The sequence below is a fragment of the Idiotropiscis lumnitzeri genome, chromosome 3 (assembly GCF_059441095.1).
Source record: "Idiotropiscis lumnitzeri isolate Australia: NSW breed Sydney's pygmy pipehorse chromosome 3, RoL_Ilum_1.0, whole genome shotgun sequence".
Lineage (NCBI taxonomy): Eukaryota > Metazoa > Chordata > Actinopteri > Syngnathiformes > Syngnathidae > Idiotropiscis > Idiotropiscis lumnitzeri.
The window spans coordinates 33054060-33081559 of NC_142393.1; the positions used below are offsets into that span (position 1 = coordinate 33054060).

The 27500-nt window shown below is 42.3% G+C and overlaps 2 protein-coding genes across 4 annotated transcripts in view; one reads left to right on the forward strand and one right to left on the reverse strand.

Moving 5' to 3' along the window:
* The window catches only part of LOC148340956 (FUN14 domain-containing protein 1), a 33782-nt gene extending 22813 nt beyond the window's left edge, over positions 1–10969 (forward strand). For 2 of the 3 annotated variants that reach the window (XM_088290426.1, XM_088290427.1), the window contains exon 5: positions 10040–10969. In XM_088290426.1, the coding sequence (XP_088146552.1) occupies positions 10040–10117 (78 nt within the window). In that variant the 3' untranslated portion in view covers positions 10118–10969. The remainder of the gene's footprint in view (positions 1–10039) is intronic. The other variant, XR_015842519.1, reaches the window with a different exon arrangement.
* Positions 10970–27192: 16223 nt separating this feature from the next.
* The window catches only part of LOC148340957 (centromere protein L-like), a 1786-nt gene continuing 1478 nt past the window's right edge, over positions 27193–27500 (reverse strand). The window contains exon 4 of the mRNA XM_088291219.1: positions 27193–27500. This exon is cut by the window's right edge and continues 238 nt beyond it. The gene's annotated coding sequence lies outside the window, so the exon portion shown is untranslated.

A 27500-nucleotide genomic window follows, 5' to 3' on the forward strand; every position in this document is an offset into this window, starting at 1 on the left:
ATAAATTAATAAATTTTAGAAAAGTATTTACTAAATGCAATAAAGGTAAGCATTGACAGGCGTAGAGAAGCTTCATCTATTTTTTTTTTTTTTTTTTTTGCTTCAATGATTAGTGTCATGATAGGTAATGTTTGTGTTACTACCCCTAGAGGGCAGTAGTGCCAAGGGTATTGAGTTATATGACCGGAAGTTAATGTGAAGGAATGAGGAAATTGTACTGACTATGTGAGTTCGGTGTGTAATGTACAAACAATACAGTTAATTTCACCTTATTCTTGCATATCCATCCAATTAAAAAAATATTGAATAAATGGTACTTGACCATGGGTCGATACCATTCACCTTATTTTAGTATATATTGGTGGTCCTGGCCTGATAGTAGTGATGGGTAAATGAAGCTTCAAATCTGCTTCATGAACCAGTTGTAGTATTTTTGGACTCCTATAGATGGCACTCTCTGTTCAACATTGAGCTGAAAGCAGACTGACTTGCCATTTTTTAAACCCTTTATTTAAACCAACAGTGCCATCTAGAGCACACAAAAATACAACAACTGGTTCATGAAGCAAATTTGAAGCTTCATTTTCCCATCACTACTGGATAGTATACTAGCGCCCCCCTGAGGTCTGAATGTGTAGCGACGGAGCCACCCATAAGTCTCCAGATACGCATTTGCAAATCGTCACACGCATTTGTGACCTGTGCACGCAGGACTCTAACAAAAGTCACATGTAAGAACGCAGCCAATCAAGAGGCCCAGTGTTTACAGATCACGTGCTTAGGGATCTCTCTACACATTTAACGATGTGTTTGCGCTTACAAATCAATGTACACATTTGTAGATTCTAGTTACACATTTGTGACTGAGGTTACAGATAACGATTCTTTTTACACATTTGTGGACTGAAATACGCATTTGTAAATGGTTTTGCTTCAATAACGGTCTCATATTGTTCCTTACAAATTGTGCATTACTTCAAGGGGGAAATTGCAGTTTAATGACCAGACAATAGAATATTATGAAAATGATCTAAAATTGTGTTGTATTATTTTATGAAAAATCACCCCTTTTTGCCTTTAAATTGTATTTAATTACAGTGGACCCCCCCCAAAATAGCAGCCACATATTCACCTATTTACAGATTTTTAAAAATAATTTTCCTCCATTCTATTTTTTAGGGGGGGGGGGGGCAGAGACTCTCCCATTTTCATGAATAACTCTTATTGTATGTTTTTTTTGTTTTTTTTAATCGTTTCCAACAGTCACAAAGCCATAACATAGTGCATTCAAAAAGTATCTTTTCCCGATAGGATATTATCTGTTGCGGTTCGGGGAACCGAGAGTTGGGAAAAGAGGACCCAAGAGCGACTGGGGTGGTGTGAACTGGGTTTATTGAAAGAGGAGGCAGGGAAGCAACCCGATCCGAAACCGCGGCTGCGGGAGCGAGGATCGGCTGGCGGGCGTCGAGGCGGCGAGCGCTGGAAGTGGGTGGCGGGCTGGTGGAGAAGCAGCGGAAGCGGCGCGGAAGAGGCAGGTGAGCGGCGTGGCGGGGGGAGCGCAGGCGCGATGAACGCCGGTCAGGAACTCGGAGATGGGCGCGGGAAGCTCGGGTTCGGACGGGCACAGGACGGCTGGAGGGGGAACAAGAGGACACGGAAGTCAGACAGGCGCGGGAAGCAACAAGATCAGGCAAGCAGGCAGCGTGTCGGGACATGAGCCAGTACCACGTAACGTGACGGGATAATCCGGCGTCTGGCTCCTGGTCGGTCGCCGTGACCGGTCGGCCTGCCGGTCCCGTAAATGGTTGTCGACCTTGATGGCTAATACGATCAACTCTTCGAGGGTTGAGGTTTCATCGCGGACGGCCAGCTCGTCCTTGAGGGAGTCGGTCAACCCGTTGAGGAAGACCTCGCGGAGAGCGGGCTCGTTCCATCTGCTCTCGTGAGCCAGGATGCGAAACTCGACTGAAAACTCGGCTGCCGAACGGGAGCCTTGCCGGAGAGCGAGCAGCCTCCAGTATCGGCATTATAAAAGACAAAGAAAAAAACAAAGAACAACAAACAAGCATAAACGGCCTGCTCTCAAACTAACAAACTGTTAGCAACATCCATTCACACATGCACACGCCCCCCCCACACACACACACAAATAAAGCATATTCATGTGTAAAAAGATAGGCAGACAATACATGAAAATGAAATCACAATAATAATAAAACAGTAACGACCGTAGTATTAAAAGAGATGCTATTAGATGTTTAGAAATATACATAATTTACTACAGCCCAAGGAACGATGGTGGCAAAAAAGTCAACACACACTACCCAACAATATACATCGAATAAATACATGAAAATAAACAAATGAATAAATGAAATAAAATAAAGCTTATAATAAAATAAAAGAAGAGTGTTGGGGGATGAGGGGAGGGCATCCATTCGCTTTCTGGACAAATCACAAGGTTATTTTAGTATTCCTTGAAGGGTTGCCAGGTTTTAGAGAAGGCATCACCAGCTTCCATTTAAACAAAATCAGGCGTCTCGCCAGTAAAGTCGTCAAGGCCAATACACGGCGTTTAACCGCCAGCAGACCTAGCGACGAAAGAGGAGGGCACCAAAGAGAGCCGTCCATGGATCAAAGTCAAGTTGGACGTTGAGTACCACTGACAGCGTATCAAAAATCTGACGCCAAGATTGGACAAGATTATGGCACGACCAAAACATGTGGCTGTGATTAGCTGGTGACTGTTTACACCTATTACAGCTGTCGTCTATATTACCATATATCTTAGCCAGTCTTGAATTAGTAGTGTATTCTAAAAAGAACTTTGCATTGAAGCAAACCATGCCCAGTTAAAATAGAAGAGGAATGAACAAGTTTACGGATATGCTCCCATTGGTCATCAAGTTTCTTTATTCCAATCTCCTCTTCCCACATCCCCTACACAGAATCGAGCAATTGATAGTCATGTGAACCCATGCGATTATAAATGGTCGATATAGAACGCTTCTGAGTAGGGTCTAGGTTGAGCACCAAATCAACCAAGGAGTTGGGTGGCCGGCCAGGAAAATTAGAATAAGTAGTGCCTAACCTGTGAGAAATGAAAAAAAATGTGTCTGAGGTAGCTCAAATTGATCCGCAAGTTCACTGAAGTCTGCAAATTGGTTATCCACGTAGAGGTCCCTAAATCGTGCCAAACCCTTGTGTCACCATCTTTCAAAAGAGGGGTCAAAATCAGACGGTGTTAAAAGATGATTCTTTGAAATTGGAGCGAGAATTGATGGCTTAACTAAGCCGTAAGTTTTACGGAACTGAGTCCATATTTTTACAGAATTCAGGACAACCGTCCTGAGAGAAATTGTACCTTAAGAGGCAACCGGGCGGTAAGAAGAGAATGAAGCGAAAGCTCAGAGGAATTCGCCTCAATTTGGGCCCATGAAAGGCACGTTGTAGAACTCCATCCAACCAATAGACAAGTTTTCCAATATTGCATGCCCAGTAATACCTAATAAAGCTTGGCAGCTCAAGGCCACTTTGATGTTTAGGTAATTGTAGAATGGTCTTTTCGATGCAGGGGGCTTAGTCAGCCACAAGAATGAAGAAATCAAGTAATCCAGCGGGGAAAAAAAGATTTTCTGATAAACACCAGAATATGTTGGAGCAGGTATAGAAACTTGGGAAGCATCACCATTTTCACAAAATAACCCTACTGGCCAGTGATAGCAGAATAGCGGACCATCGGGCCACATCCTGTTTACACTTATCCATTAGCGGGGGGAAATTCATGTTGAATAAGGTTGTCAAATTTCTGAGTTAAAAACACACCTAGGTAACGGAACCCTCGCGACGTCGTCTTAAAAGGGAAGGAATGAGACCGAGATGTAATGGCTAGGCGGTTAATCGGGAGAACTCCACTTTTACCAAAGTTCAATTTATACCCTGAATATTTGCCAAATTGATTTAGGGTTTTGATTACAGTGGGGATTGACGAAGAAGGGTTCGACAAATACAGCAACCAATCATCTGCATAGAGGGATAGCGTATGGGTAATGCCATAACTTGTTATGCCCCGACCCCTTCTTCAGTTCAAAGCCAAATGGCCAATGGTTCGACTGCCAAAGCAAAAAAAAGGGGGGTAAGGGGACAACCCTGTCTGGTACCTCAATGGAGGGCAAAGCAATCCGACCTCACACCATTTGTAATAATGTGTGCCGTCGGCCAGTCTAATCCATGCAATGAGGGCAGAACTGCAGAACTAAAGCCAAATTTACTCAAAACAGAGAATAAGTATTTCCACTCAACCCTATCAAATGCCTTCTCTGCATCCAAGAAATCACCACCTCAGGCACCTCAACACCAGGGGAGCCAATAATGTTGAAAAGACGCCTAGTGCTGGATTCCAAATTTCTGCCAGCCATAAACCCACCCAGTCTAGTCATGAGGAACCAGACCAGGCAGTGACGCTGTAATCTTGTGGCCAGAATTTTGGCCAAAATCTTCTGGAAAACATTCAGAAAACTGATGGGTCTGTAGCTACCAAATTCCAGAGGGTCCTTATCTTTTTTAAGCAAAGGGCAAATGTCAGCCTCCGAAAGGGTTCGGAGGAAGCTTGCCAATGGAGAACGCCTCATTGTAGACATTAACCAAGTGCGGCCCCAACAGATCTGCGTATAATTGATAAAACTCCACTCCATAGCCATCGGTGCCAAGTGATTTACCAGACTGCAGTTGTCCAATCGCTTCACGTACCTCCGACAACATGATCGGGGCACCCATCTTTTCGGCCATACCTATATCAACTGTTGGGTAAGAAAGGTTTTCAAGAGGGTTACAACCCTCCCAATCTCAAGGCGAGTATTCTGATTCATATAGGTTTGAGTAGAAATCCACGAAGCTACCGTTAATCAATGTAGGGTCCGAAATCAATGCTCCAGTTGTCGACCTAATCCTTGTGTTGGAATTTAGCTTTATATCAATGTTAGAATTGAATTTTAAACCAATGTAACCTCAAATTAGTAATCTGACTCCAATTCGCGACCTTACCCAACTCTCACTCATCCAACAATATGCGCGCTCGTTCTGCAATAGAAAGGTATCAGGAAGCCGGCATTTTCACACACGAGTGGATTTATTCCTAACACTCAGATTTTCTACATGGCACCTGGGTCTCGGGTCCCTCTCAATACAACTCTACACCTCTCTTGCCACCAGCGAATGTACTCTCCGAGTTGCCCAGTAATGATTCATACTATACAATACGCAAATGGAACAGAGAAAAAGGCATCCTGGCATGATTCTATTGGCTATGTGTATCCTGCAGTTAACTTTAGCTTGCTCTCATTGGTCTTTCTTCCCCCGCCGAATCCCGTGGTGGCTCCTCCTGGTTGTGATCTTTTGATGGCTGCTCCTTCATCCACTGCCCCCCGAGTCATCTCGTCTCGCTCCCTCCTTGCGGCTATCATCATCTGTCCTGAAACATTCCATTCTCGCACACCCCCCGCAACCAGTTTCGCTCCACCAGTCACACTCTCAGCATTTTACAATATCACATTTTCATACACTGGATGCACCAACATCTAATGAACAATGTTAAACTCAAACTCTTATATTCCTTTAATAGTCAAATGTATGAAATCCTTTAAGTGTAACCGAAGTTTAGACCATGCTAATGACAAGACCCTCAGGAGAGGAATGCAGGAAGATTGGATCAAGGCTGCAACAAAAGAGGTGTGAATGAGACACCTCTGAAACAATGGACTTTCATGCCAGGACAACAAAAGTCATGCTGGTGGCTCCTAGCAGTCTACCCTTTGCTCTGTTTAGATCATGACTGCCATGATTACATTATCCTTTACTTGTTATCAGCCGAGAGAGGGTCGCGGATCTAGCCTGATGAGCAAGAAGTCTATTGGCCTTGTCCCCCGTCTCAAAGTAACAGCATTTAATCCTCAGCAGCTTCACTTCCACTTTAGTAGTTGTCAAAAGATCATATTCAGCCTGAAGCTTGAGGCGTTCATTGTAAAGAGCATCCGAGGGGCTTGCGGCATGCTGCGCATCAACCTGGAGAGTGTGATCCGAAAGCCAAGATATCCTGCCCATCTTGACCTTCTTCCTCTGAGAAGCAAACTAAATAGTTTGCCACCTCAAGTATACTTTGCATGCCTCCCACAGTATTGCTCTTGAGATGTCCGGGGTGTCATTTATTTGAAACTAGATGGACATTTCTTGTCGGAAAAAGAGTTAAAAATCTGTATCATTCAAAAGAAAATGAGAAAGCTTCCCATTATTGTTTGGGATTGAATAGTTCGGGAAATTTATATCTACTCAGGTAGGGGCGTGGTCGGAAACTACAATGATATGGTATTCACATGACTTCACCCAATCCAGCAATTTATTGTCCAAAAAGAAAAAGGCTATCCTAGAGTAGGTGCGATGAACATTAGAGAAGAACGAAAAAAACCTTTGAAGGAAAAAGGAATCTCCAAGGGTCGCTCAAACCAAGTTGGTCCGCAAATGCCTTTAACGTAGTGGCGGAGTTAGATAAATTGTAGGGCCTAGAGGAGCACCTGTCCAAAACAGGATCCTGAATGAGGTTAAAATCTCCGCCTATAATTGGATAGTGTTGTTAGTGTGAGCGCGGATGGTTGTTCGTCTTTGTGTGCCCTGCAATTGGCTGGCAACCAGTTCAGGGTGTCCCAGGCCTACTGCCCGAAGATAGCTGGGATAGGCTCCAGCACCCTAGTGAGGAGAATCGGTATAGATGATGGATGGATGGATGGATGATCCATATCCGGAAAAGAGGAGAAGAGACGAGTGATAAATTGATCGTCATCCCACACGGGAGCATGAACGCTGACTAGAAGTACCGGTACATTGAAAAGCCTTCCAGAAACTGCAATGAAGTGGCCATTTTGATCAGCGACCAAATGTCGGTTCAAGTCAAGTCAAGTCAATTTTATTTGTATAGCCCTTAATCACAGACAGTCTCAAAGGGCTTTACATAGCCACAATCGACATCCCCGATCTTAACCCCCAGGAGGGCAAGGAAAAACTCACAAAACCTAATTAGGGGAAAAGTGAGAAACCTTGAGAAGGGACCACAGATGGGGGAATCCCCCTTCCAGGATGACCGGGCTGCAATGGATGCCAACTGGGCAACATTTGACACATACAATGATGCTATGCAATAATAGATGAGATAATATAAGAGTCAATTGAATGAAGTGCTGCAGGAAGATGACTTCAGTGGAGTGGGTCCTCATCCAGGGCCGTAATATCCATGGCAGCATATCCGAAGATGAGCCTTCGATCTTGTACCGGTCAGTTGGTGTAAATTCAGTACAGCCACTTCCAAGTGAATCGCCATCACCTAATTCGGGGAATTGGGAACAGAAAAGAAAGAACAGAAATAGCAAACAGGCCAACAAGTAGTTCAATGAAGTGCTGAAATATAAGGAAATCAGAAAAGGCGCTGCATGAAGACGACTTCGGCAGAGCAGGTCCCTTCCCGGTTCGTCAGTGCCGTGATCTTCAAAGCATGTCCCCATCACCTAATTCCCAAGCAGGGGAAGGAGGGGGCAGAAAAGAGAAGAAGCGGCAGTAAACAGGCCAACAAATAATTAAATTAGATGCTAAAGTATATAAATAAATTGATCAGATGTCGCGCTGCAGGAAGACGACATCACTGGAACAGGTGCATGCCCAGTTGGTCAATGCCTTAAACTTCCTAGTGGGTCACCGTCACCTAATCCCCCAGCCGGGGGAAAAGGGGGCAGAAAAGAAAACAAAAGAAAAAAAAGCGGCAGTAAACAGGCCAACAAATATTTCAGCTAAATGCACAAGAGTATAAATGCGTCTTTAATAGTGTTTTGAACATTTCTACTGAGGTGGCGCCTCTAATATCTGAGGGTAGTGCATTCCAAAGCATTGGTGCCCGAATAGAGAACGCTCGAGAACCTGCGGACTTCTTTTTGGCTCGCGGGATCACTAAAAGACCAGCATTTTGTGAGCGAAGGTTTCGGGACGGAACATATGGTACCACGAGGTCAACGAGATAAGAAGGTGCTAAGCCGTGCAATATTTTAAAAGTAAGTAGCAGAACTTTAAAATCACATCTCAAGTGGACCGGAAGCCAATGCAAATTGGCTAATATCGGGGTAATTTCTCGTCTTAGTTAAGAGTCTAGCTGCTGCATTTTGAACTAACTGCAGACTTTTAATACTCGACATGGGGAGACCCGAGAGCAAAGCGTTACAATAGTCGAGGCGAGACGTAACAAACGCATGGATTAAGATTTCCGCGTCACACGTTGATAGAATTGGGCGAATTTTAGCAATGTTACGCAGATGAAAAAACGCAGTTCGAGTAATATTTTTAATGTGCATTTGAAAAGACATAGTTGCGTCAAATATAACACCGAGATTTTTTGTTGAATCCTTTTGGATAATATTACATTTATCGATATTCAGAGTGGTGTCTTTGAAAAGGTACCGATGACGCGCTGGTCCAATGATGAGCATCTCGGTTTTATCTGAGTTAAGACGCAAAAAATTGAAAGACATCCATTGTTTAATTTCGGCAAGGCACGCCTCTAATTTATAGCAGTCGCGCGAATTCGTTATATCCAACGGCATGTATAATTGCGTATCATCAGCATAACAGTGAAATTTCAAATTATGTAGTCTTATTAATAATCGGTGCACCCCTGGCCCTCACAGAAAGTATTGAGTGGAATACGTGACTCATCCAGGGTTTCTTGAGACGGGTAACCTCAGAGTTTTTGAGGTGAGTTTCCTGGATAAAACAAATTTCACCGTTGAGTTGTTTTGAGTGTGAAAACACCTTATCCCTCTTGGTCGCCATATTGACTCCCCTAACATTCCACGACACCAATCTACAGCCCCAACCACGTCGTGAAAGAAAATTACTCACCCTTCATCGGAAGACTTGAAGCGAGAAGTTGCTTTGGGGGTTGGCGAATGGGGGGTGGGGGTGTATAATAATAATAATAATAACAAGAATACAAAAGAAAAAAAAAACTTGACGCACGCACACACATCACACCTATCCCTAAGTAGCTTCCAGTTTCTATACATCCTTAACAACCTTTCCATTACTGCTCCCACAGGCAAACATTCAGAGATCGAACCCCTCTTTCCAAATAAAAGCCCTATCCCAGAAAAAAAAGAAAAAGAAAACGATAAGGTCGGCAGCAGTTCTTCTCCAAACATCTCCACGAGAGCCTCAGAAAAAAAGGTTGTTGCTCGGGGGCCCTCCACCGACTCCGGAAGGCCAATGATTCTGATGTTGTTACGTCGACTTTGCCCCTCCAGGTCTCGAAACTCTTAGATTTAAGGCTAGCGCAGGCCTCTGTTAGCATGGAGACCGTAGCCCCCAAACTTTGATTGCGGTTGTTAGTCAAGTTGAGGCCGGACTCCAAGCTTACAATCTGTTCGCCGTAGCCCGTGACGACAGCCTGCAAAGAGTCGAGTTTAGTTTCCACAGAAGCAAAGGCCGACTTGAACTCCGCCGACATTGCCAAAGTTATGGATTTGCGATGTTCCTCCAGCAGGCCAGTGAGAGCTACCATGCTAACGTGATTAGCTGAGATGAGCGGCTCGTCTTATTTAATGTCTTTTTCTTTTGCCAGTCTGGTACCAGATGCCATGGGGAATACCAAAAAATATGACCAAAATTATTCAAGATATTTATATGAAAAAGTGTGGTTACAAAAAGTTAGGGTTTGTCATTCAGTGTGGGAGCACGCAATGCGTGCGTCTACTCCATTTGCCCTCTCCACCGGAAGTCATGTTTTTTTTTGTAGAATTTTTTTTTTGTTTCACAATAAATGGGGTGAAGTGAGGCGCTGTTCAAATTTTGCTAGCATTTTTAAAAAGGCAAACTCCGTTGAAACGAAGATGTGAAACAGGAATAATCTCCCAAACTCACTTTTATTTTTTACGTTGAGCTTTATGCAACTATTTTTAAATGTCTTTATCAGGTCTGCTGATTTGTCATGATTTCCTCCCCTTTCATACAGGCCACCGATTTTATTAAGAGAAACATCGTCTTGTCCAGTGGCTTTGTTGGAGGATTTTTCCTTGGTTTGGCCTCCTAAACGAGACTGTCTGCACGCCATTATTTACATCTCCTCTACCCTTGTGAATTAATGATGGACATCATTTTGAACATTAGAGAGTGATATGTGGTGTGAGTTTAATACTCTAGATTATGGTTGAAAATTACAGAATTGAGCACTAATGTTTGGTTTTGTGTTTTTTAGATGCTGGATTACATTTATCACTCTGGTCTTAATCCAAAAATATTTTTAGATTGCAGTTTATGTTACAATGGGTTTCTAGTGTCATATGCATGAAAAACACTGACCCTAAATTGCCAAATGTTAATATATGGTACATTATTTAGTGCATACTTGTGTGCAGGGCTGGACTAAAACAAAATAATCGCCCTTACCATTTTGGGCTAAAACTGGCCCCTCAAAATAAGCGGAAAACAACTGACTTGTGATTTATGTTTGTGTTACCTGAAGGAATGTATTTTACTGTAATCCCGATGGCTGGATTTGACAGCAGTGTTGTTTTTGGCATGCACTTTAGATTTAGTCTTCGTCATTTGGACAAAAATGCTCATTAGTTTTCGTCAGATTTAGTCATTCCTATTCGTGATAGTTTCAGTCTAGTTTTAGTCGACGAAAACTCAAACTAGGACAAACATCTGTTGTCACTGTTGTTTTTTTGTTTTTTGCCTTATTACATTCTATTGGTGTATCATGATTCATGTTTTTGTACAGTATGCTGTAGGGAATTGATCTATGTGAAATTGTGAACTGCCTCGTTTTTATTGCTGACATCTAAACTGTAACATTTTGTTGGGTTCCTTATTCATATTTAAACATGAACAAATTGCATTATGAATTTTGATGTCTGTATTAAATAATATTAAATGCTGACTGTTTGTGTACTTGTGTAAAAGCCATGAACCTCCCAACTAAAACCAGATCTTGCCATACATACTGTGTTCAAATTGATGATGTACAATGTTTTGAAATAAAACGTTTGGCTTTTATTATAGCTGTGCTAGCCATAAAACATAACAGCTGCACATGGATATACAAATAGACAGTCATGTGCAAAATGCACATTGATATTAACTCTACACTGCTTGCTTCACTTTTTGTCTGACACAATTGAATGGACATTTTCTTTCTGATGAAGGTACATTGATCCTTCTGCTACATTTAGCTGTGCCCATCACTGGGGCCACATAGTTCAGGGTACCAGCGGGCCAATAGGGGGCCATGCCCACTCACCAGATTGGTTGTGTCTCAGAAAAGTATTTTTTTAAATTAAATGTTTATTTTATTTATCATTGTAGAGAGGACTACAAAGTCCTAGTAAGTTAGCATTCTTATTTGCTCACCTCTTTTCTGTGATTTCTAAGCCATTATTGGTGGTTATCTAAGACCTAAGTCACTGTGATATTATTTTCAGTTGACAGAAGTGACAACATGGCCGCCCAACTGACATACCTAAAAACGGGTAGATTTTGCTGCTTAACACATATTCCACGAATGCAATATTACCGTATTTTCGGAACTACAAGGCGCACCTGCATATAAGCTGCAGTAACTCTCTTTTGGAAAAACAATTTTTTTTATACAAGCCGTACTAGGCTATAAGCCGCAGTTTTATGTGTTGACAAATATTAGTTGTTCACTGCATGTACAAAACAATTTTCTACTGTGAGTTCACATAAAGGTGCATAAACAGATTGTTAAAACTGCCTGTTAAAACACAGCAACAACTTTGCTAATTAAAACAGAACAGACCCAAGAGAAAAAAAAAATTATTTAGCATATTTTCTGCACTATAGAGCGCCCCTACCGGTGAAAGAAAAATCAACAGAAAAGCTGCACGGTTGTATTAGCCACATGGTTCAGAATCTAGGAAAAAAGTAGCGGCTCATAGTCCGGAAAATACGATAAAACGTTTTGACAAGTGGGCATGCATAGAGGAAATTCTTCTCAAGAAATTTTCTGAGTTGACTTCCCCTGAAAGTGAAAGTGTCTTAAACTATGTGGTGGACTCACATTTCATGGCCTATGTTATGTCTTTCTTTAGGAAAGCCACATAAACACATCCATACTAAAGGATTTTATAAGCTTGACTACAAGTGACATGTATTCAGTTTAATGCAATAAAGATATATACTGATTGGGCTTTAATTCAATGTATGAGAAAAGGTCAGGCCAGGCTGTGTGAAATAAATGGGTGGCAGATGTTTTGTGCAGGAGGAGCCGCACGTCGGAGAACTGAGTGTGCAGACGCGAAGGGTCCCGGACTTCGATCAAGGCCACCCGGCTGTTGTTGTGTGAGATGGTCACACGGTCGACCGTGAGAGCAGAATAACAGATCCAGTGGTTCATGGGCAGTGGAGCGCACAAACAACTGCCTTGGCGCGCACCGTGGGAAGAGCCGACACGTCACCTTGCGGGCAGAAGACGTCCACTAAGAGAAAGCTAAAGTTAACTGCAGATGACACATAGCCAATAGTAGAATAGTAGGATATCTTTGCTTTGTTTGCTGAAATGTATAAATGATCCTGGGCAACTCGGGGGGGGGGGCGTCGTCCTCTGTTGGGTACAGGGACGCGCAGAGCTGTAATGGTAGGAACCGAGCCCCAGGCTTTGTATTAGATCTCGTGTTAGGAATAAATCCGCTCCCGTGTGAAGTTGCCGGCTTCCCGGTCATCTTTCTCTCAAAAACGAGCGCGCATAATTGTTGGATGAATGAAGGTCGTGTTTGGTTAACCATTAATGGAGTCAGATAATTAATTCAAACTATTTTGGTAAACTTTTGGTACATTTAAAGTTAGGAATTCCAACAATTTTTGGTGACCCCGACGTAATGAGAGGGAGAGGACTACAAAAGAAATCCACAGACTTCGAATAAGAGAACCACAGGGTCTGGGATCAGGGACCCTTATCCACACCAAGTGAAGACTTGTTGAACGGAAAGGAAATCCCGACTTAGACCTGTTTTCCTCTGGTGGTACCACATCTAAAAGGTAAGCAGAATACCTGTTACTACATGTCTGAATTCTGCACAATTGGGGAAAAATAAATGTAACAGAGGAAAGCGGGGATAATTGGGACATTAAATATTAAAAGTGTGGATTGTGACGGTGTAAAATCTGGGATTTACGTGATACGGTGTAAAATCTGGGATTTACGTATCGCGAAGTCGTAATAAAGTGTAAAATCTGGGATTTACTTATTACAAAAATAGACTATATGTGGTATTGATATGGTGTAAAATCTGGGATTTACGTATCGCGATTTGTGTGCAAGTGTAAGCAGTGTGATTGGTGTGATATAATTTGGAATGTTTTGTTTGATATTTGGCTGGGACGCACGGGAGTGGATTGTTCAGGAGGAGTGGAGATAGGTGCGATATGGGGCTCGGTTGCGATGAACCGTATGAAAGCGATGGTGTGAGGCAAGAAATTGATGGACATTATGTGCTGCATAAAAAGTGTTTGGGACACGCACGGGTGGATTTCGAGATGGAGAATGGGAGGAAATGTGAGAGTTTTCTTGTGTCCGGCGTTTCAGACGAGCGGGCTGAGGTTTGGTCGGAGATTAATGGTCATTATGCAAAGCTGGAATCACAGTTGATTAGTGGAATAGAAAGTAAGAAAATTAAGAAGGTGAAAGAACGGAGCCAGAAGTTGTTTCTGAAATTAAAGGAGGATGATTTGTTTCGCGGTGGTCCCGGAACATGGGACATGTCGACGTTAGCGAGGCAGTTACAGAAAAAGGAAAGCAGAATGTCGAAATATTTGAGATATGAAGGAGGATCAGAGCCAAGCTGGATGGCGACAGCGTATTAAACTTGAGAAGGAAGTGAAGGAATTGGAGAAAGATAGACGAGGCATTCACCAATTGGCAATTGTTGCCACTGCGCTGGGGGCGATTGTCAGGTTCGTCAATCAGACATAGTATATTTTTAAAGTTTATCTTACCCCTGGTGTTCCGTGCTGTCCCTTCTGGTTCAGTCGGATGGTGATCGAGCCGAGCGTCGGGATGTTCTAGCGAGGCTGGCCTCAAAATGAGGGTTTTAATACTAGTTGCTGTGCACAGTCTTCCTTCAGCCATCACTGTTCCCTCCGCTCGATCCAGTCACCATCCAGCTCGAACTCTGAAATGTCACGGGAGAATCACACCAAATGTGGTGGAGCGACCCTTACCATGACAAGTAGGAAATTCAGAGACAAAATAGACACGGACAACAAGTGGCAAGAGTCTGGCAGCCAGGAGAGATGATACCCCAGTGATCGGGTCGAATCTCTGAAGCTTACTGCACCTCCCTGGGCCTTTTATTGAAAATCACGAGTTATATCACAATACAGGTTTACACAACAGATCAAGGGTATGTTTATTCTGGTCGCAGCTGTTGTTGATCCTGCTCACGTCCGCACTTCTTTCATGTTGATTTGGAGTCGACTTGACCTGGGTGCAGGTGGCTGTTCCCAGAGTTGTTAGTTAATGTGTGAACCAAAATTAGCAACAAAACCTATACCGTGTAGTTAATGTTGTGCCGTGTGATATCAACTTCTCTTTATTACATTTGTTAATAATTGTTCTTATGTTATTTCTCTGTAGCCACTTCATAAGAATTTCTTTATTATTCTCGACATTCTTCTTTAGCATAGGTGTCGTCGTAGTTGCAGCAGACTTCAGCAAACATCTCTTATCAGGATTCAGCACGATGTTGATTGCGTCAGCTTTTCTTCTGCATTTCCACTCAAATTGCAAACACTCAAGCATAATCTACTTCACTAGATTTGCAACATGTGATATGCACTACGTATTAAAATAAAGCTGTGTCACGGCAAATGTAGAATAACCTCTTAATATTATTCTAACAGCGATAAAAGAGGAAGAGAGTGTGAATGAGGTGCAGGTGAGTTTGAGAATTGATCCGGACATTTTGGTTTGTCCGGAACCGAGATTTAAGAGGCATTTGATATACCATTGCCGCATCGACATGGAAAAAGCAAATAAAGATCAAAAGGAATCTGACGCTCTGGCGACTAGTTTGGGTAAACTACAGTTGGCAAAGTTGCATGGTGAGGCAAAACAAGAAAAGGTGAAACAAAAACAGATGTATCAAACTCCAGTGGGTGCTGGACGGCGCCAAGGTCAAGGGTTCCGTGGTAGATACAGAGGGCGGGGTCGTGGCGCCCCCCCAGGCCGGGGGCGGAATGGGTTCGCTCCAGGGACTTGCTTCAACTGCGGGTCCTCTGACCACTGGGCACGTGATTGTCATGGCAACCCACCACCAGGGGTGGAGGAGCAGAACCAGCAAGCAGGGCCACCACATCAAGGGGGACCGCAGCAGCCCCGCCCGTGGCCACAGCCGAATCCAAGGGGTCAGTATTACCAAGCTGACCCGTGGTACGGCCCGGACGAATAGGGGGGCCTGGGAAGCTCGGGAAGCACTGGCAGGCAGAACCAATGCTTCAGTTGACAGTGGCGGACACTCCAGTCCAGATGTTGGTGGACACTGGAGCAACACATTCATCAATCAACATGCCACTGCCAAGTAGAGCGTTGTCAAGGTGAGTTACAACATTAGTCGGCTTCTCGGGACGTCCTCAGATTCTGCCCTTTACCCGGTCACTGGAAACGGAAATTACAAACACTGGACAGAGAAGATATTACAGGTGCGGAAGGGCGTGAAACAAGAAATTAAAAGAACAAAAAGGTTGGATTAAAATAAATTATCTAATTAATTAGTATAATTATAATTATGAATTCAAAACAAATTTCATGTTATTCAGTAACAGGAGGAGAGACATGGGTTCTCAAATTGACATTTATGGTATTGATATTACGAGAGTAAGAGAAACTGCTTCTAGGTGTCATTCTTAATTAGAATTCGTGTTGGAAACCACATCAATCGAGCACAAAGTAAAAAATTAGCAAAAAACAATAGCTCTGTTATGCAGAGTAAAAGATACATTGGATAAGAAAGCACTATATATATCGATATTTAATATAACATTATGAGTGTTCCCTATATGACCCATTGGATTGACACATGGGGAAGGCCTGCAAAATATACAGTCAGTCAATTTTTACTTTACAAAAAGGGGCCATAAAATAATTAGAAGAAAGCAATATCGTGAACCAACAAATCCACTATTTTTGCACTTAAAATGAACAGGATTTCATGAATTAACAGTAGTAGCGCTCTTCAATTTATGCTCAAATACACACCAAACGATGCAAATCATTAGTTAAGCCATTTTGAAACGCTCATACCCTCAGTCGGAATTTGATCCTTATATGCTTGACATGTTGCAGAAGGCGAACATGTTGGAAAATATGTCTATTTTTTATGTTATTATAGAGGAATTTCTCTCATGAGTTTAACCGCTCTTGTGTCCCTCTTGTGTTGTTCCAGTTTTGTTATATTATTGATTGAGCTCACTTTACTTGTGGCTTGGTGCTCGGCTCGGCTGGTTAGCACGTGGCTGCGGCCATCCAGAGTGGAGTTGTTTTAGGAATACTGTTCGGAATATTACAGTTTGAAAACTAACAAGTTTAAAACTACTTATTTTGAGACTATTGTCATTGATATGGGCCTACTAGTATTTTAGTAGTTTTCTAAATCTGGTCATGTAAAATGTTCCTGTTCTATTGGTAGATAATATTTATTTTCCTTATGATTTTTCTGAGTTATGATTTCCCCTTATGAATTCCAGACAAATAGGAGGGGAAAACACAGAGGCCCTGAGTGGCCCGCGGCCCCTATGTTTGTTTCCATACAACCCATCCCTTCACAGCCCAGTTTGTCTCTTTTCCTGACACTCATCTCCTCACTGTGTGTGTGTGTGTGTCTGTGTTCCCTTTGGCTGATAAACATAGCTGGTTGTTTGGTCTACGATAGTTTTGTTTACTTTCTTTGCTGCCTACTCTCTGTCGGTTATTGTTAATTTGATTCTCCTTGTTATGTGGCATGAAGAAAAATTTTTAAGGATCCATTGGCATAAATAAAGGTAAATAAAGAGGAATTTGTGTTCCCCATAAGAAAATATGAGCCTTGATAGGAGATTGGTTTACCAAATATAAAGTTGGATTAAAAAGTTCTGTAGATGATTTATTAACTGATGTGTATTAAATGTGACAAAGGTGGAAGACAGATGTTTTATGACTGTACGACGCGAACTCTGACATGACAACTTTTAAGGGACATGACAGCATTTCATAAATGCCAGACTGCTAACATCCACATCTATGAGGTGTTTGACATCACAGGTGCAGGATTGTCAGCTACGTCCAGGAGAAACGACATCACAGGGACTGAATAGGAAAATCAAGAGAACCACAGTTGGAAACTTTGGCATACGCTGGCTGAATTGAGGCAAAATTAAGGATCTGCCATCATAAATCTTAGTGTAATCAAGGCGGACGCGCCAAGGGAGGGGTCTCGGTGTGGAATTGGAAATTGGAAATTATCTTTTTGGGTAAGGAATTAGATACCTAGAGGGGAATGAAAGTGTGAAAGAAAAAGTGTTTGTACGTATATGTGGTTTGAGTGAATGCTTAAGGGACGGCCCTCAGGAAGAAAACCTGATTAAGGACACCGGCAAGCCCTTACAGTACTTAGGATGCAATGGGCGGACAGGCCTGATCAACCTGGATCCCTATTGCACTCCCAAGTATTGATTTTCAAATTGTTATTGGAGAAAGATTGGAGTAATTAAATTCAAGCATCAAGTGAATGATTGATTGACATTATTACACAAAATTTATGCAAAACTTAAAGTTTCAGAAGGGAGGTAATTTACCCCTTCTCACTGGCAAGTGCCACTCCTCCAGTTCTCTCCACAGGTTTGAGGTGACATGTGACCTGTGTGACCAGAAGGCCGGAGAACGCTTAAAATAGTGCCTCATCACGCCCATCCCGGAGGTTCTCCTCAACAAGGAGGAGATATAAGATATTCTAATTTAGGGTCCACGAAACAGATTAAGATATAGTTGTTGCTTTAGCCTGTTCATGTGCCTCGCTGGTTTTATTATTATTCACATTGGGTGCGCGACTAGATAACATACACCCAGTACAGGATAGAGAAAATTTTGTTGTATTGTTTAGACTTTTCCATGATATACGGCACCACAGCGGTGATACTTGAAGTTAATGTCAGTTAAGTGGGGCAGTTGCGCTGTTTTTATGAAAAATTACTCACTTAATGCAAGGGTAGGTCCTCCGTAGGGGGATGCAAGAGTTACATTTGGCACAAAATGTACTTGTCAGGAACTGTCCTCACTTGAGGCCAAGGCCAGACTTACAGACCAGCATGATGGTCATCGGCTGAATGGGGACACCTCAGGTGAGATTGGCCGTGCCGTGCATCAGAGTATTTCTGGCCCCGTTGGGGCTGATGTTGCTGTGTCTTTCAGATGGGGAGGGGAGGAGACAGGTCTGGTCTATGTGGATGGAGTGAGACTTTCGGCAGTGACCCATCCAATAATGTCGTCATTACACAGCTGTCCCAGTTGGCCGTCCACAAGGGCGTGCCCCTTCCGGGTGCAGACATCATGCGAAACAGTCAATCAATGAAAAAATGCTTAATCGGTCTAAGTAGAGCACATTTTGTACATAATTTTGCACAACATCAGAAAAGGATAATATGGGAGTGGATTATGGAGCGTTACTAAAAATTGTTGTACTTGCAGGATAAGGAGGCCAAGAGAGATAAAAAAAACTAAAAAAAGGGGGAGCAGCGAAGGCAGCAGCCAATGGCTCCCATTGGACCTGCTCCTTCCACTTCTGCTGCTCGTAGGCAAGGTTCGGGTGACGCGGCGCGACAGCAGACCGGCTGTCCATAGCAGGGCGGTCAACGAGGTCGGGATTGCGGTAACAGAGGTAGGGGTGGTTATAGACGGGGGTTGTGAGTGGGGTGTGCTCATGCTGCGGGGTGTGGGATCACTGGGTGATGAGCTGTCCATACCGAGCCACTTTCTGGAGTCTTCCATCCTCTGGTCCGGTGCCATGCCTGTCACAAAGAGCTCCACCAGCGCAGGGGGCGCCACCTTTACCCACTCCCAACGCACTCTTGATACCAACCCGCTGGTACCCCATTCCATGACAGAGGGCCACGGAGCTTCAGCGTTCGAGGACTGGCAGGTCCCTGCATTCCGAGGACGGTGGATGGACAAGTTTTCGATGCTGCTGGATATTAGGGCGAGCTATGAGCTCCTTCCGCATCTCCCAGTGAGCCATGTGGACTCTCAAGATTGCCTGAGTCACTGCCCTAGACTGAACGAACACTGGAATTCGAGTGGCATTTCTGGATGGGACTGAACTTGACTGTGCACATCCTTCGGAGGGAGCATATGTCGTGCTCTCTTCCTTCCCAGTGGCTGAACTAAACTGAAACATCTGAGGGCAGCTCTGAAACCTGGTTCTCCATCCTCCCGCGGTGGGTATGCCCTGTTCCTGCTCTGGTCTGAGTGGTGTAGCAACCTCCACCCATGCAATTCAGCAAATGACACATTACATTGTACATGTGATCACACACATGATTTGGTTTATCAAAATGCATTCATCTAAATTTAGTCAGGAGTAGATCTTCCATTAGGATTATATATTTGTTATGACTACCGGCGTTGCCTCGCACGCGTGCCTTGTCCCTGAGCAGCGGAAATGGTATGAATTGTTTACTTTCACCGAGTCACAAATCACATTGAATATTGATGCGCGGCATCATACAAAAGATCTGGGCCCCATAGTTGTTGAATACTCCGCGTCACTATCAGAATATCATATTTTAACACCCACTAAAAATTCTTCGATTTTGCGAACATCCAAAATTTCACAAGACGGGTCACTCGGAAGAGGTAATTCTGTGTGTGTGTATTGTTTTTACTGTCTCTACACCCTCCCCAGTTGACAGAATCAGTGTGGGCACGGCCTGGAGGTGGATTGAAGCATTCAGGAGACAATAGGAGGTGAAGACTGCAGCGGTCTTGGAGCTGTCTATGTCTTGGAGAGCACCTATTCTTCCCGTAAAAAAAAAAAAGGTTTAATTTGGTATCTGCGTTATTATAGTTTTGGGATTTTTTATTTTAAGCATACTATTTCATTTGGGTTGCTTTAAAAATTTGTCAAAAAACAGTCAAAATTGGAGCGTTAGCTCAAGGCTTAATTTGGAATCTCTAAACACAGTTAGATATTTGAACTCAGTGAACTAAATTTTATTTAATTCAGGAATGATTTGCCCATGTTGCGAAGTCATATTCTAATATTGTGCTATATTAGCTGGATATCATTTGGACATTATTGCAAACCAACACTGCTGGATTGTGGTGATTATCAGCAAAACTAAATTAATACGTTGGAGAATTGTTTCTGGGGGTAATGCCTGTGAGGATGACTAGATTATATTCGAAGAAAGCTATTACAACAGTCTGGAAATTGAAATAGATATAATATTTGGTGGGTTTACGTTAATTAAAATATATTATTCAAGTGACTGATACAAGCTTCACAAACAAATTGAAAAAGGTGATTGAATACAATTAATTATGGTATTATTGCGATTATTTAGCATGCATTTTTTTGAAGGATTGTATAACGATTGCTGGCATTATTTTAAACACTTACGGGACAGAAGGTCAAATATTTAATTTAGCAGGTTCATATTTACTAAATATGTTAAACATTAATTAAACAGAAAGCATTTATCAAATGAAAGTACGGTAGATACAAAAGGTCGTAAGTGGTTCTATTACTCACAACTTCGACCCGCACCGGAGTTCTTTCCCCGATATGGTGAGCCTGAAGGTTGACCACCCGGAAGGGCAGGTCAAGAGAGGGGGAGATACTGACCAATTGAAACACATACAAATCAAACATAAAAATGGACACGGCTGTCCTTTTCCTTATTATTTCTGAATGATAGGCTTGCTTTCTATGCTTTTAGTATGTTTGCTTCTAATCTATGAGACTATTTTTTAGACAGACAGAGGGGAGACAAAAATTGTGATGTTACAGTACCACTGCAACCAGACGGTCATGTACGAGGAACGGGAGGACAGCTTGGATAGGTTGACAGACGCACAGGTGATATTGTTTTATAAAATTTGTGACCAAGACCCCGAGGTTGGTATATATGCGAAATTATTCAATCACACAATTGATTTGGAGAATTTAAGTGATTGATAAAAAGGTGGCCAAGCAAAATTTTACGTGTTTGAAGTTGAATGGAGCAGGACACACAATTGGACAAATACCGTGGGATTGGTGTGAAACGAATGTGTCTCTTCCAGCAGGACCCCCGCTTTCCCGTGCAGACGTCTGGTTGTGTTATGGTGGAAAATTTCTATACGACAGGCTGCCGACCAATGCCTCTGGCAGGTGTGCCCTGGTGACTTTAATTATGCTGGTGAGTGTGACACCTGTAGATTTGGACCAGTTAAATTGGGATCAATTAGAGGCGGTACATAAACAATTGTCAAAACCTTTATTAATAATGTTTCAAAATAGGATTGCTTTAGATATGTTATTGGCTGAAAAACAAGGAGTGTGGGGTATATTTCGGGATCAATGTTGTAGTTTCATCACAAACAACACGGCACCGGATGGGCGTCTCACCAAGGCATTGGAAGATTTGCAAACTTTGAACAAGAGGATGAAAGAACATTCAGGTGTAGATTCGGAAATGTGGTCAGGATGGTTGAATGTCTTTGCTAAATGGAAAGGTCTGATTAGCTCTATATTAATCTCAGTGGCAGTATTTACAGCTATTATGGTGCTTTGCGGATGTTGTTGTATACCTTGTATCAGATCTCTTACAGTTAAAACCCTCGAGCGCACCTTGGGCCCGCTGCCACCGGGTGGCAAGTACATGATGATACCCGTGTCGGACCCACAGCCGGTTCCTCTGGCAGCCAGCAGGTCCATGGGGTTCAGCGGAGTAAGTGGTAATGGCCTCAGTTGTCTGAGGCCATGAGAGGGAATAATATTTTAGATATCATTCTACATTTTTTATTTTTTACTGTTATTATTTTTCTATTATTATTTTGGCGGGGGTGATGGCCTCAGTTCGCTGAGGCCATGAGAGGGATTAAAGGATTTTATAAGCTTGACAAGTGACATGTATTCAGTTTAATGCAATAAAGATATATACTGATTGGGCTTTAATTCAATGTATGAGAAAAGGTCAGGCCAGGCTGTGTGAAATGCATGGGTGGCAGATGTTTTGTGCAGGAGGAGCCGCACGTCGGAGAACTGAGTGTGCAGACGTGAAGGGTCCCGGACTTCGATCAAGGCCACCCGGCAGTTGTTGTGTGAGATGGTCACACGGTCGACCGTGAGAGCAGAATAACAGATCCAGTGGTTCATGGGCAGTGGAGCGCACAAACAACTGCCTTGGCGCGCACCGTGGGAAGAGCCGACACGTCACCTTGCGGGCAGAAGACGTCCACTAAGAGAAAACTAAAGTTAACTGCAGATGACACATAGCCAATAGTAGAATAGTAGGATATCTTTGCTTTGTTTGCTGAAATGTATAAATGATCCTGGGCAACTCGGGGGGGGCGTCGTCCTCTGTTGGGTACAGGGACGCGCAGAGCTGTAATGGTAGGAACCGAGCCCCAGGCTTTGTATTAGATCTCGTGTTAGGAATAAATCCGCTCCCGTGTGAAGTTGCCGGCTGCCTGGTCATCTTTCTCTCAAAAATGAGCGCGCATAATTGTTGGATGAAGGTCGTGTTTGGTTAACCATTAATGGAGTCAGATAATTAATTCGAACTATTTTGGTAAACTTTTGGTACATTTAAAGTTAGGAATTCCAACAATACCCAAACACCCGTAGCTCACAAAAGTGTACCAATGTATGAAGATTGAAGTGCATTGAGTGAGGGAAAACTTAAGAGCAAGGAAAGACAAACACCTGTCTTGTGTTTTTATTGGGAATCATTTTGAGTTGGCCTCAAGTGGTGTTTGGCCAACACACTGGTGTTAAGACAGCACATTTACCTGAATCAGTGAATATGTAAGAGATCAGATCCCCTGCAATCATGTTTATAGTTTTTTAACATCTGTCTAAACCACAATGCACAGAACGAAGCTGCCTGACTGGCACTGGACTGCTACCTCTGACTGGAGCTCAGCTTGCTATACATGTACACCTCTCATGGCTCAGAGTCGAAGACAGACTCAATAATCATCTTCTGTGTTTTCTTTAGGAATATATGCCACTCATTTGGCCCGTCCCAGACCCAGGACTCATGTTTGTAGATCTATGTTGTTCTGAGCCATAACAATCTGCCCCCTGCTGTTACTGAAGCTTCTGCAAAAGCCACTTTTAAGAAACTGCTTAAAAAGTCTATGCCCTCTGAATCGCAGTTGACATTCAGGAGCAATGTAATATTTTATTCTTATGTAAATGTGCACCACCTAGTGTAAATTTGGGTCACAGTAATAATGTAATAATTTTTTTTTGTGTTCGTGAATTAAACAAAGGACCCCACTAAGAGTAGCGCTGTGACCCAGTTCAACAACTACAGTCTATCTATCTATCTATCTATCTATCCAACAAAGGCAGAAATTTTAAACATACCTGCAGAAGACAATACAGACACACAGTTTGTCTTCAAGCTAGCACATCTGCTCCTTAAACACGGAAAATATTTTATCTGAAACAAATGCTTCCTTTGCGTTGGTCACATAAAAGAATTTGCGCCGACACTGAAAAACATTTGTAAAACTATTACTGCCGGCGAATCAGACATTGTAATTGTATTGTATTGTAACATGTCTCTATACAACCTATTTAGAGATAGAATCAACAAAAAAGAAACAAAGTAGCAGCTCTTTCAAATGCAACTTAATTGTCATCACATTGTGAGGGTATGTATGAAGTTGCGACGTCAGCCCAACCGGTGTGACGGAAGCAGAGTGCGTCCATTAAACGGGAAATGACTTAATATTAATAAATAGATGTGACTCGTTGAGATTTAATATACACAAATATACAAAAATAACTGTGAAATTATCATATTTATACAAAAACACAAGCAGGGAGAAAAATAATGTATTAAGTATATTTTTTAACTCCGTTACATTTAGTTATAAAAATGTTTTGAGTGTTGGTATTTTGGGCTCAAGACTTTCTTGGTTTGGTTCTTAGCGCTCAGAGAAGACAAGTAACAGACTCAGCTATTGACAGGTTCGGTTTCTCAGCCACACCAACAAGGCAAGAAGGATTAAAGATCAAATTTCAGTTTGCGTACGGCCTGAATGTTTTTTTTTGTCAGTGTTAGTTCAGGGTAAAAAATGGTCGCGTAGACATTTTCCAGTTGTGCGCCTACAGTTTTAACGGTCAGAAACAACGTTTCTTGTCGCCAGGAAATGTTGAAATGCTGAATTCTTACACATGATGTCAGGGTTCACTGGAAGGCGAGGTGGAGGAGGACCCAAAGATGCAGGGAAGCCAAGGCAAGGTAACTTGAGGGGAGTTTAATTAACAAACAAAGGCAAACTAGGGACTTGGAAACAAATGAACGAAACGACGAGGACGAACAAAACACGACGGGACAGAACTAAACGGGACTATGGAACAGGAACTGTGACGAGTAACATGAGCAATGAGCACGAGCGAGCGCAACAGTGGCATGCCAATAGGGCAATGCAACAATGGTCAGTGAGGTCGGGGAAATTGTGCAATGCACCGACGACGAACCGTCGGCACGGGGTGCTTAAATAGTCCGGTGATTAGAGGAGCAGATGGGAGTCAGGTGTGAGGTTAATGGGGAACCGGTGTGTGGCTGGTGGGTGCGTCTCCTCTGCCGGACGAGACAGGGCGGGAACGAGCGCTGAAGGAGACGCCCCCCACTCAGCTGACAAAAACAAACAACACATGGCCTGGTGCGTGACAATAACAGCTAAAACCTGACATGCCCGACACGGGTCATGACACATGATCACTACTCTTTGTGTTAGATATTTTAATTAACTTAAGTTCTAGTGAGTAATACTGCTTTTAAACTTCTATATGTTTTTAGTGGCCCCTGTGCCTCATTGTTCTGATGTGACATCATCAGTCCTTTATACGGCATATTGAGTCCTGCGATTATCAAAGTGACATTTGACATCTCACTGTATAGTGCTGGCACGAAGGTTTCGCAATGCAGAGGTGTGGGATTCGAATCCGGCTCGGCCTTCCTATGTGGAGTTTGCATGTTCCAGGATTGGTTGCCATTCTTAGATTTTGAATGTGACAGCAACCTGTGCGTATTCGTGTGTGGGGGTGTGTCTGTGGGTGTGTGTGCGCATGTGTGCTTGCATGTTCAAACTCTCTTAGTGGACAAAGTCATGCAATCTTAGGTCAACTGAAACTAATTGCTGAGATACAACTATTAAAACAGGCAGATTTGACCGGAGCATAACACAAGGATTAATATTTGTCAACTGTGGGAGTGTGAAGCCCTTGGAGACTTGTATTGATCATGCGGTGACTGTCAAATATTTAACTGATCAAAACATTTTTAATTCGTGAGTAAGCAGCTTTATATACTAGTTGGGAAGGGCCCTAGGTCAAGCATGCACCTTTTACGTTGCACATCTTGCAGCAATGCAGTTGTTATACGCTTGTTAGTACCCTCTGCTGGTAAAAGATTGATACATCATCTAAATTTATTTCACACAGAGTGTAAACTACATGAACATTTTGATTAAAATTAACATCTACTTTGGTCTATTTTCCACTACATCATTTAGGTTGAAAGTGGAGATTTATTAACATTGTGTTACTGTAAGTGATGCCAGCCTAGAAGTCAAAAGTACAGGTCATCTTATTTATGGGCTGTGTAGTACAAAAAGATGGGGAGGGTACAAGATATTTGAGTGGTTCCTAAAGAGAAACAAGATAAATTACATCTTAATATACTTTACACTTTATTGAGAACGAAATCCTAACATTATAAAGACTATTTTATCTTAACATTTGTCAATTTGTCTTTCACTTTTTTACATAACATTCGAATTTATTGGTATTGAGTCTTGAAATTCGGAACATCAGATCGTGAAACTGTTTTCCAATGAATGTTGCAACTGTGAGCTCAATTAAAAACTAGTGCTGCCAAGCTATTAAATTTTTTAACTAATCACAAAAAAATTCCATGATTAATCATATTTTTTAACTGCTATTTTGTGAAGCTTTTAACAGATATTTACTTGAATAATATCTTGGAATTAATGCAAAATCACAAAATATGAAGTATAGTTTATTAAAAAACTGTTTGAATACCATTTTTTGATTCTTGAATACGATCTAAACGGAGACATGTTTACAAACATTTTTCTCAGAAACAATTCTCAAAACTGCCCACAAGCACCACACTCCAGCAGTGTTGGTTTGCAAGGCCCAGTGGTAACTTGGGTAGGGTGTTTTATTCTGAGATGTGCTGAAGATGAAAAGCTAATATGGTACATATGCAAAGTAGGCAAATTATTTTTCAAACAAATCAAACTGTTACATATTTTTAAATTAATTTCCAGAGTTAATGCTTTAATATTGACAGCCCTATTAAAAACAAAACACTCAAATAAACTGGGTAGATTATAACACCAATATAGATACAGTAGAACCAATGACACCCAGAGAATATTCCAAATAGATGTAATTTTATTCATATTTCACCTCATGTAATTTAATATTTCAAAACAGTCAAAAACCAGTTCTGCAACCTGCGTCATCCTTGACTGTCACAATTTTCCTCAGAGCGCAATACAGGCTCGCACAGTCAATATAAGGAATCCTGGGTGGGTGGCCAACGGTCGTTTTTTGCTCTGGTTGGATCCTAGTCTGACGCACCGTGTAGTGTGCGGTGGCTTAAACTGTGATTACAGCGAGGGTGTATGTACCTGTGTTATTTTAATTCAATATAAAAACGTGATTTTAATTGTTGAGTTTTTGTTTTGCGGAACCCTGGAGATATCCTTGGCCACCACAAGAATATGTCTAGCTCCGCCACTGTGTGCTGTCAGATATTTAACTGGTATAAACATATAACTTGCGTCAACCCCACTCCCACATATACATGTGAAAAGAGAACAAAAGGTAGCTTATTAAAATTACAGAAGAACAGAGACCAAGCAACAGATCAATGTTTGTTTATTGTTAGTTTGGTTGTTGGGAGGGTAACACAACAGGCAGAGATCAAATCAGCCCTTTAATCACATGACAACTGAGGAAGTAGCAAGAGGAAGGGAACAGAGATCAGGGAGGCAATTCTAAATTTTTCAGAAAATGTTTTACAAAATAATAAAATATTGTACAACTACCACACAATTAGTACACTAATTTAAAAATGCAGTCAGCCCATAATCAACAGGAAACAGTAGGGAATGTAATTATTCATTGACATTAAATGTAGAAAACTAGAGAGAGTTTTCTTTATGACAT